This window comes from Leucoraja erinacea, chromosome 22 (assembly GCF_028641065.1).
Source record: "Leucoraja erinacea ecotype New England chromosome 22, Leri_hhj_1, whole genome shotgun sequence".
In the NCBI taxonomy this organism is placed as follows: Eukaryota; Metazoa; Chordata; class Chondrichthyes; order Rajiformes; family Rajidae; genus Leucoraja; species Leucoraja erinaceus.
In genome coordinates, this window is record NC_073398.1 from 1481089 (window position 1) to 1492975 (window position 11887).

At 46.0% G+C, this 11887-nt stretch overlaps 1 protein-coding gene across 1 annotated transcript in view; it reads right to left on the reverse strand.

Annotated features, from left to right (window-relative positions):
* Positions 1-10541, reverse strand: part of washc4 (WASH complex subunit 4) — a 79163-nt gene extending 68622 nt beyond the window's left edge. The window contains exons 1-6 of the mRNA XM_055652747.1: positions 10417-10541; positions 8793-8932; positions 3186-3239; positions 2563-2628; positions 2349-2394; positions 269-336 (exon numbers count right to left, since the gene is read on the reverse strand). Of these exons, the coding sequence (XP_055508722.1) occupies positions 269-336; positions 2349-2394; positions 2563-2628; positions 3186-3239; positions 8793-8932; positions 10417-10483 (441 nt within the window). The 5' untranslated portion in view covers positions 10484-10541. The remainder of the gene's footprint in view (positions 1-268; positions 337-2348; positions 2395-2562; positions 2629-3185; positions 3240-8792; positions 8933-10416) is intronic.
* Positions 10542-11887: the final 1346 nt, after the last annotated feature.

An 11887-nucleotide genomic window follows, 5' to 3' on the forward strand; every position in this document is an offset into this window, starting at 1 on the left:
GGACTGTCAGGATCCCTGGATGGAGTCAATGGAGGAGGTATAGAGACAGGTAGTTTCAGGGGAAGGTACCTGGGGAAGGGGGGCTGAATGGGAAGAGATGAGTGAACCAATGAGTTGTGAAACATTATGTTTGCTGCTGCAGAATGTCTTGCTGCCTCATTGTCACCCACCACTATCCCATCCACCATTTCAGCTATTAAAAGCCCAGCACAAACGCTCATAGTCCTTCACTTTATAAATTGTACTTAAGTGAATGAAAATGGCAAACCTGCAAGAAAGAAATTAACCTGCCCATCTGGATCTGTGACTCCCCTTCCGCCATACTCGAATCTGTGACTGAAACAAAAAGTAAGATTGGTAGATCCCTCTGGATTGCCGATTAAGCGGAACCAGACAGATGGGAGGGTCGAGTAATTCAAGTTCTCTCCAGACTACATTATGCATTCTACAAAAGGTACCAACCAGCTCAAATCAATGCAGCACAATGAATAGAAAAGCATTTACAACAGCTGTTGATAGATGTCTGGTCAATATAACATAAAAGTACTGCATCTGCACTTTAGTCTGTTTGGACTGTTTTAATGTTCTTTTTACAAATCATGTTCTCGGGGTATCTAAATCTAAAATGTATTTGTTATTTAAGTTATGACATCGGATGGAAGCTGTATACCCAAATCTCGTTGCACTTATGTGCAATGACAATAAAACATATTATTAGTATTATTAGTACCAGTGAAGTATTGGTATAACTGCACACATCCAGAGCTACACAGAGCAAAATATCTCAGAAAATTAGAGAGCAGCATATAAATATCAATGATTTACCACAAGGCAGCTTTCTGAATCAAGCAGAGTCAAACAAAATGAGAGACTCCAAAACTGTATGAACAGTTAATCATACAAAGCGCAGAGAGAAGCTTCAAAAATATGCAATTATGTCAAATAAGCATTTGATGCTGTTTGCACCCCCAACAGGATTGATCTTGAGCTCAGGCAAGGCCTGTATGGAGATTGCACATTTTCCCTGTAACCACATGGGTTTTATTCCGCTTACAAAGATGTGTTAAATGGTAGCAATAATCAGCTTCTATATATTTAGGGCAGCACACTGGCATAGTGGTAGAGTTGCTGCCTTACAGCACCAGAGATCCGGGTTTGATCCTGACTGTGGCTGCTGTCTGTACAGAGTTTGTACGTTCTCCCCATGGATTTTCACCGGGAGCTCCGGTTTCTACCCACATTCCAAAGACGTACAGATTTGCAGGCTAATTCTGTTCGGTAAAACTGTAAATTGTCCCTAGAGTGTAAGTGTACAGGGTGATCGCTGGTCAGTGCAGACTTGGTGGGCTGAAGGGCCTGTTTCCACACTATATCTCTAAACTAGACTAAACTAAAAATTTAGGGCAGCACAATGGCGTAGCAGTAGAGCTGCAGCCTTACAGTGCCAGAGACCCAGGTTCGATCCTAACTAAGGGTGCTGTCTGTATGTTCTCTCAGTGACCACATGGGGTATTCCCCAGGTGTTCCTCCCACACCCAAGACGTACAGGTTTGTGGGTTAATTGGCTTTGGTAAAATTGTAAACTGTCCCTCGTGTGTAGGATAGCGTTAGAGTCGCTGGTCAGTGCCGACTCAGTGGGCCGAAGGGCCTGTTTCTGTGCTATATATCTGAAGTATAAAGTAAAGTCTAAATTAACTCCTAGTCGGGAGAGTGATGGGAAAATTAGGGGTCTGCTGTTTGACATCCAGGAGTGTATAAGAAATAAATGGTTGAATTAGATTGAGAATGTTGCTCTGACATCCAGCAATGAATGATGGGTTGCCGAGTCACCTATCCTCCATGAGAAGTCAAACCATTTGTTTTTAAAATAAGACCTTATAGAGGTGTATAAGATCATGAGAGGAATAGATCACGTAGACGTACAGAGTCTCTTGCCCAGTGAACCAGAGGACACAGGTTTAAGATGAGGGCGGAAAGATTTATAGGAATCTCAGGGGTGACTTTTTCACACAAAGGGTGGTGGGTGTATGGAATGATTTGCAAGAGAAGATAGTGGAGGCATAGACTATCGCAACATTTAAGAATCATTTAGACAGGGACATGGATAGGACAGATTTAGAGGGATATGGGCCATATGCAGGCTGGTGGGACGAGTACAGATGGGACATGTTGGCCGGTATGGGCAGGTTGGGCCGACCGGCCTGTTTCCACACTGGAAGACTCAATGACTAAGAACTCTATATCACATTGAACCCGTTTTTCTGAAATTTGATAATCTAGTAAATCCAACAGCCACTGGTGCAGAAGGTAATGGTTAAACAACAAGACTCAACACAAATCCAACTAACCTCCTTCTCCATAAAACAGAAGACCATTGTAAAATTTTGTTTCGGCCTGAAGGACAAAAAAGTAAGATAATTTGTTTGAAAGCAATATCAAAAAGACCATTTATAGGTTTTTCTAAAATAGACAAAGTTCATCAGGTAACAAACATTACAAGTGTACAGCAAAATAACGTGTTATTTATTGAAGATGTAGTAAATAAATGGTGCTTTCATCTACCTCATATTTCAATTTTTTTACTTCACAACAAAGAGCAGCGTAAACCGTTATCACTTTATTCAGCACCTATAAAAAAAAAAATCAACATTATCAACAAACATTTAAACCGTAAACACCATTTCCAAGCAGCATAAAACAGTACATTTAACCATTATCAGATGCGTTTTGCTTACCTAAATTTAACATTATTTTAAGTACAAGACATTTTACTGTGATTTTGTGCAAACAAACACCAACAAAAACTTCGGACCAACTTACTAAAATGGCAGAAACAAGCAACCCACATTTTGTCAATAGAACAAAATGTGACCAAACTTCAATCTTCACATATATGAACATACCATAAGATCATAAGACATAGGAGCAGAATTAGGCCATTCAGCCCATCAAGTCACCTCCGCCAAGCAATCATGGCAGATCTATATTTACCTCTCCTCCCTGTAACCCTTGGCACCTTTGCCTTATTTATTCACATTTTGGTCAATGCCATTGGCGTAATCCAGTCCGCACCACTGTCACAATTTCATAAACATAAAGTCTGCATTATTTGTAATGGAGATGTAACTGATGAAATGTCACTTAATGCTCTGATTGATTATAGATACAGCCTAATATTAACTTACTTTGTTTTCAGTCTTAATAAGCTCCAATAATGAGGATTGTTCATACGGCAGAAGCTAAACAAAACAAAAAAAGGTTAAATAGCAGTTTAACCACATTTGGCACAATAATTAAATGAATACCCATGAGACTTGATTTTACGTTGAAGGTGGTGGAAATGTCGGAGATTGATGTGTTGGATGCGGAGTCTAATGGGGTGAAAGGAAAGGACCTGGAAAACTATTCTTATTTCATCTGGAGAGAGGAGCGAGAGCTGGAGACACATGCGAGAGATCCATTTATGACAGCAGGAAGGAAAGCAGGCAGGAATGGCTCATCAAGAGATCAGATATGGCAAAGGCAAAGAAATTAGTAGGCTGAGGCGTATTTGCGAGAGGCAGGGTGGGAGGAGGTGTTGTCCAGATAACTGTGCAAGTCAGTGGGTTTGTAACAGACATCAGTGAACAGTCTGCTCCCTGTGATGGTGTGATCAGGTGATAGATATACCGAGATAGGGGTGAGAGGTGTCAGAAATAGCAGGGCTCTCACTCAACTTTTTTTCTCTGTTGTCAGCCCGGGCAACATAGACAGCTTTTTAGGTTGCCAAATGACAGTTTTAGGTGGTCAATTTAAGACGGCTTGCATGACGCGTGCAATAATGTGCTTGAACGAAGTGCGTAGTTACCAGTCGGAATTATGCTCAATGAAGCATTCACATTTTATTTCTGCTTCAAATAAGTCACAAACTAAACATATTCACCAATCAAGACATGATATATACCACAATGACGTGCAGCAAAGTTACCATACAGTATCTCAACTCTTCTAATGCAATTTCTATTATTGCCTCCCCTCCTCCGCCGGCCAACAGACGGTGCGGGGCCGAGCGGTGCAGCTGCTGCAGACGGCGGAAGGGGGCCTCTCCCTCTCTCCTCCCGGCCTTGGAGTATGGGAGGGCTTGTTTCAAAAGCGGTAGCGCCGTTAGCGGATTGGCAAGCAGCGGCCGCTATCAACATGGGCTGGGTGCTGGAGGACGAGTAGCCGCTATCGCTGCCGCTGCCAAAGATTCTGTAGGGTCCTATTGGAGGAGGGGAGGTGGTGGCGAGGAGATCCCAATTGCCTCCCCCTTTGGCGGCGGCACTTGGCGGTGGACAGGGACGGCCAAGGCAGCGGGGTGATGATACCGTCCCTGTCTGAATATCCTATCACTGCCCGTCATTCGCTCCGACCCTCCGTCATCCCACACTCCGTATCTTTGCTCCGCACTTCATCGTCGCCGCCGACACGAAACGTCACGTACCTTTTCTCCAGAGATGCTGCCTGACCCACTGAGTTACTCCAGTTTTTCGTATCTATCTTTGGTATAAACCAGTATCTGCAGTGCCAATACGGGCAAAATGACTCGGCATTTAGGTTGCCCACCGGCACTTTGGGTGGTCATTGGCACCGGGGCAACCGCTAATTTCGAGCCCCGAATAGTCTGCATTTTTGCCACATCCTGATACCAAGTAGCAACGGACGAACCTGGAGTCCCATTTGCTGCCACACAATGTCCTGTCCATCCTCTTCACTAACGAATTTCCTATCATTGTCGCTCTGCCTGACTTCACCCTACCTGACTGTGCCTCAGAGTCATGCCGATGCCACAGACCTGGCTGCTGCTGTCCTCTGAACGGTCATCCCCCTCAATAATATCCAAAAGGGTATGGATAGAAATGGCCACAGGAGATTCCTAAACTGCTGCTTGGTGGCGCAACGGTAGAGTTCCTGCCTCACAGCACCAGAGACGGGATTCCATCCTGACTATGGGTGCTGTCTGTACGGAGTTTGTAAGTTCTCCCCGTGCCCTGCGTGGGTTTTCTTCAGGATCTTCAGTTTCCTCCCACATTTCAGAGAATTACAGGTTTGTGGGTTAATTGGCTTCTGTAAATTGGCCTTAGTGTGAGTAGGATAGTGTTAGTGTGCAGGGGTCGCTGGTCGGTGCAAACTCGGTGGGCCGAAGGGCCAGTTTCCACGCTGTAGCTCTAAACTCTAAGAGAGTTCAGGAATCACCTGTGACCTACACCCTTTCCGGGTGTTCGCCCATCTATTCTGTCAGCACTTTAGGCATTATCGAGAAGCGGTCACACCTACCTACGACTTCCTCACTGTCCCAGACCAACCCGAGGTCATCCAGCTGCTTCTCCAGTTCCATAACCTAATCTTTAAGGAGCTGCACCCTGGAAACACCTCCTGCAGATGTAGACTTCAGGGACACTGGATGTCTTGCTGAATTCCACATCCCACCGGCCAAGCACTCCACTGCACCAGCCTTCATCTCTACTACACCAGGACCACGTTGCACTCCTTTTATCGGCAGATGTTAATTAGATAAGATGCGACATGCCAGCAAATCTCGACAGATGAGCTCAACAAACTTTGAGACATGCCCTTTTGGGAAAGAGATAGAAATGGGCAGTACAGGGCTATATCCCGTATGCATTCCTCACCAACCTCGTTAATTGTTCAAAGATCTTAGAATTTGTACACAATGATCCCTTTGTCAATATTCATGGTGTATGTCCACCCTCATTTCACCTCGCAAAACGCATCACTTCCCACTGATCAGGATTAAATTCTCTGCTCCTTTGTTCTGCCCATCTCACACATTTATTTGTTTTAGTTTTAGAAAATACAGCGCAGAAACGGTCCCTTCAGCCCACCTAGTTCGAGCAGACCAGCGATCCCCACACTAACACTATCCAACGCACACTAGGGACAATTTACACCAAGCCAATTAGCCTACAAACCTCTACGTCTGGGAAGAATCCGGAGCTCCTGGAGAAAACCCAAACACAGGTCACGATGAGAACATACAAACTCCCATTCTCAATTTGCAAACTCGTGTTTTGTAATCAATTGAATTTTTTTTTAAAGATTATCCAATAAACATGACACATTTCTCAAGGGTTGAACAGTTGTTGCCGATTAAAGTACAGGGTGCACACGGAATTACAATCTGCCTATGACTAGAAACTAAGTGGGAATAAGAAGTGGTCACCCATTCCTTCATCCAGAGATGCTGCCTGTCTGCCGAGTTACTCCAGCATTTTATGTCTATCTCTGGGAATGTTAACAATAATGAAGATGCAGAGGATTGGAGGCGATAGGTCTAAATTAATATGGTAGATAGAAAAAAGAAAAATGGGGTAAGATTGGCCTTTATTATCAAACTCTAAAATAATCAGAGATGACCCCATTGTAATTTGAAATCCATCTAGAATAGGTACAGGAGGTTGGTTCCACTGCTTGAGGAGTATAAAATTATGGATTACAAAACAGACTATATGGGCCTGAAACGTTAATCACTCAACATTTATGGTGGGCTGTGGAGACTCTCGTTCCTTACATTCAAAAGAGATCAAGAAATTTCAAGCGCTAAACAAATCAAAACGTAAGGTGATATGGCAGGTAGGCAGAGTTTGAGGTAAATCAACCATGAATGTTGAATGATAAAGCAAGTTCAAAGAGTTTATTGGAGAAACAAGGAATTGGAATGGTGGCTCACAAAATGTCGCATTAACTCAGCAGCTCAGGCAGCATTCCTGGAGAGCATGGATGCATGACATTTTGTGTCAGGACCCTACTTTACATATTTTGGGGGGGGGGGGGGGAAGCTATAGGGAGGTTTCAAGGCAGTTGGGTCACGACCCACGACCCGTACTGTTGCTACGCTACTCAAAATGGATTACACGCGATGTACTGCAGGTAGGCACTTATCATTGTTTCCAACGTAGCGGGCCCGTTAAAACCCGCCCGAAATTGTCAATTTTTGCGCTGTAAATAATTATGGAAATCGGGATAAGCGTGTGAGACATTTAGCCTACTTCAGAATTCCAAAAGTGAGGAGAAATCACGGTAGATAGAAGTGAGAGCTGAAGGGACAACAACAGACAGAGTGCTTAGCGAACATTGGCCTTTTGCTCACTGCATTTCATCACTAAGGCATTATTTGTGTTTTTTCTTGATTTATTTAGCATCTAAAAAGTTTCAAAGTGATAAATCTGGCTGTAAATTTTTTAAATCGCCCATGGTTCTCAAGTGGGTTTTTACGTACAAAATGAAAACGCATCTGAAGAAAAATTTACAGCCAGATTGATCACTTCTGAGACTTTTTGGATATCAAAGGAATCAAGAAAAAACACAAATAATGCCTTACTGTTGATGAAATGCAGTGAGCAAATGCGATAATTCTGATATTTTCAATTACGATATCTGCACAGCCAATGTTTACCAAGCACTTTAGCTGTTGTTGTCCTTTCAGCTCTCGCTTCTCTTTACCTTCATTTCGCTTCACGTTTGGAATTCTAAAGTTGGGTACATGTCTCTCACACTTACCCCGATTCCACAATTTTTTTCAGCGTAGAAATTCAACATTTTGATGGTTTTTAACAGGTAGGAAAGTACGTGTTTCTTGCATTAATAACATATACCGGAAGTGACGGATGTCCTCCAGATGGATTGAGCGGCTCCGTGCGTCAAGCTCTATGACCCAATGACCTTACGTGCAACCGCCCTATAAGTGAAGGAGGGACTGTGCAGAGCGTGGCAGGTAATCGGTGAACACAGGCAAGGATTTGATAGGCAGATGGTTGGACAAAACCCAGAGATAAAAAAAAGTGTGAGACAAAAGGATTAAGTGTTGCAAATTGTGAAGCCAGAGGTAGGAATGGCAGGTTGTTCGAAGTTAAATAAAAATAGAGGAGAGTTCAATGTTCATACTACAGTACTGGGTTGCAAGCGTAGGCCCGACTATGGGTGAACTGGGGTTGGGGACTGGACTTTGTGCCTTCCCTCATGGTGGGAGCCATTGTGGGGGGATGTTCTTTGTGTTTAAGACTCTCATTGTGGTTATGTCTGTATTCTTTTATGTATTGCAAAATGGCAAAAAGCATTTCACTTCATTACACCTCGGTGTATGTGAATGTGACTAATAAAAACCTTTGAATACTTTGAAGCTACCCAAGTGAAATATTGGGTGCTGTCCCTCCAGTTTGCATGGGCCCTCTCCCTAGCAATGGGAGTGGCCCAGAACAGAAATGTCAGTATCAAAATCCAAAGGGCAGTTAAAATGGTTAGCAACTGGGATATTTAGACTTTATTTTACAGATACAGTGCAAAACAGGACAATTTTTACAGAAGCCAATTAACCTACAAACCCATATGTTTTTGGAGTGTGAGAGGAAATCGGAGCACCCAGAGAAAACCCAACTGATCGCAGGGCGAATGAACAAACTTCACACAGACATCATCCTTAGTCAGGATCGAACCTGGGTCTCTGGCGCAGCAACATAGTTCTACCTGTGCCGTACATAGATCCAGCAGGCCTTAGCAGACTGAGCATGTATTCAGCGAAAGGGTCGCCGAGTCTACAACAGGGTTCGCCTATGTACAGGAGGCCATATCGGGAGATGAGATTAGAGGAAGTGAAAAGAGCTTATTCTTGCTTTGTGTATATTTTACAGACAAAACCGATTCTCAAGAACATAATTCAAATTCTATCATTGTATGTCCAAAACCTCCATTGTATTGTTAATATTTTAAATATCGTAGACCACAAAATCAAGACTATTAAAAATGTTATGACTTACCTTCAGAGATATAGGATCAAGTGTAACATCCCAGACATCCCCAATAGAGTCATCCAATGCATCTTCAATTCCTTTCAGCTGGTTGGTGTAATCATCAAGAAATGTTTCATAACTCTTCAATTGCACCTCAGCATGGATTCCTGAATGAACAGTAAGACATGAAAAGAAAATATCTGTACATCAACACTTCACTTTAATCATACATTGTTACATTTCCACGTCAAGCCACACCAAAAGACCCTGCCCATTATACCAATCAATCAATCAATATTCTATGGCCCAACTATCCTCCTCACAAACAAAAGCAGCCCCGATTTTCATATTATGTGCAAAGTTACGCATCAAACCGCCTACTTTATCCAGGGTCTATACAGGGAGAAGGCAGGAGGATTGTTGCGAGGGGAATAAAAGACCAGTCATGATTGAATGGTAGAATAGTATACAATAAATGGCAAGGATCTCAGCAATGATATCCGAGGTACACAGACACCCAATCTCAAACCCACACCATATTTTGCTTCAGTCTGAAGAAGGGTTTCGGCCCAAAACGCTACCCATTTCCTTCGCTCCATAGATGCTGCTGCACCCGCTGAGTTTCTCCAGCATTTTTGTGTACCATATTTTGCTTTGGCAGCTTACAACCCAGAGATGATTGTTGATTTATCTAACATACATCCCTCCCCACCCTCATCATACTGTCATCCTTTTGAGTTTCACTCTCTGCATTACTGGGGTATGACCTACCCTACAACCAACAATGAACCATTGCGGGCTCCACCTTTCCTTCATCATCGTTGCTTTTTGCTTATCTTTCATTCATTTGTGAAGGAAGGAACGGCAGATACTGGATTAAACCGAAGATAGAGACAAAATGCTGGAGCAATTCAGAGGGACAGGTAGCATCTCTGGAGAGAAGGAATAGGTGATGTTTCAGGTCGAGACCCTGGCCAGTCTGAAGAAGGGTCTCGACCCGAAACGACATTTAGTGATCCTGCCTGTCCCGCTGAGTTACTCCAGTTTTTTGTTCAATTCATTTGTCCTATGTACCTTCTATATCTCCTGGTTCTCTATCCCCTGACTCTCAATCTGAAGAAAGGTCTCGACCCGAAAAATCACCCATTCCTTTTTCACCAGAGATGCTGCCTGACGCGCTGGGTTACTCCAGCACTTTGTGTCTGTCCGGTGTAAAGCAGCATCTGCAATTCTTTGCTACACATCTATCCTCTGCCTGCAGTCATCAAGTTGCCAGCTTGATTTTGATGACAGGATGTTTTCACGCTGCCCTTCATTTTCAGCTTATTCCCCATCACACTGCCTAACTTTGGGAGAGGAAGCCCTCCCTCATCTGCAGGGTAGTAGTGCCAGGTAGTGTCTGGATAAGGGTCTCGACCCGAAACATCACCCATTGCTTATGTCGAGAGCTGCTGCCTGAGCTGCTGAGTTACTCCAGCATATTGTGTCTCTCTTCGATGCGGAACAGCATCGCACTGAGGGCAGGACCTGCGGCCCTCCACAGGCAGCGCCCGGGCACAGCGGCGTTTGCAGCCGCCGACATCGCACGGCACTGACAGGGCGGCCCTGGGACCACGGTTACGGCGCGGTGACACAGACCACAGACACCTACTCTGCGAGCCGTCGTCCAGAGAGTCGAGCCGCCAGCCCCGCGCCGTCGCTGCCGCCCCCAGCGCCATGTTCGGCGCCCGCCCACGTGACGGAGCAGCGAAGCCGCCCACGTGACGGAGCAGCGGGGAGGGGCGGGGCGCGCGCACGTGACCTAACTGCCAGAAGCCGCCCACGTGATCTATCCGCTGGGGGGTTGCCCACGTGACACGACCCCACCCACCCCAGGTGGTGCTGCAGGAGAGACAGAGTTTGGGCAGGGCAGGGCAAACAAGCCCTCAAGCAAACTCTCACGCTGATCACAAATTGCTCACGTTCTGTGGTGAGAAATTCTGTGATCAACGAACATTTCAAAACTCGGATAAACTGCATGGTCCGGGACTGAGGGAAGGATGGGAGCAGAACCAGCGGCGGGAATAGATGCGGGGAGCCGCGACTGGTGAGTGTGTGCCGGGCTGTCGGGTCGCTCGCTGCAGCTCCGGCCATGGAGCAGTGCAAGTCCCGGGCCGTCGGTGGCGTCGGAGGCGTCGCGCCGCAGCCGCGAGAGTCTCTGTGCCGAAGGGACAGACCAAAGATCCTGAAGGATCTTTGGGACAGACTCTCAAAGGGAATGGAGAGAGCGAGAGAGGGGAGAGGGGGAGAGAGAATGGGAGAGAGGGGGTGGAGAGAGAGAGGGGGGGGGGGGGGGAGAGAGGGAGGGAAGAAGGAGAGGGGGGGGAGGGAGGGGGAGAGGGAGGGAGAGGTGGGAGAGAGGAAGAGATAGAAAGAGAGAGCGGAAGAGAAGGGAGGGGTAGGAGAGAATGGGAGAGAGGTGAGAGAGGGAGAGAGGCGGAAAGAGAGAAACGGGGAAAGAAAGAGCTGGGGGGGCAAAGAGGAGATAGCAACAAGAGAAAGAGAGGGGAGAGAGAGCTGGGAGAGAGGTGGGAGGGAGAAATGGGGGAGGGAGAGGGAGGAGGAGAGAGAAATGAGAGAGAGGGGGGAGAGAGAAATGAGAGAGAGGGGGGAGAGGAGAGACAGAGTGTGGAGGAGAGGGAGGGAGAGATAGAGGAAGGGAGAGGGATGAGAGTGACGTGAGAGAAAGAGGTGGAGAGAGAGGAGTGGGAGAGGGACAGAGGAGAGGGGGATAGAGAGGCAGGGCTGCCAACTCCCATGCATTGAGCGTGAGAATCACGCATTTCACCAAATTCTCACGCTGATCACAAATTTCTCTGTTATGAGAAATTCTGTGATCAACGAAAATTTCAAAACTCATATCAACTGCATGGGCCGCGGGTGTTGGATGCAGAAGCAGCGGCGGGGTCAGATGCGGACGGGGAGCGAGGCTGGCGAGTGTTTGCCGGGCTGGCGAGTCGCTCACTGCAGCTCCGGCCATGGAGCAGCCTCAGTGCAAAGGTCCCTGGCCGTCGGAAGCGTTGCGCTGCTGCCGTGAGAGTCTCTGTGCCGTATTCGCCCAGGTGACTTGCATGGATCAGGCT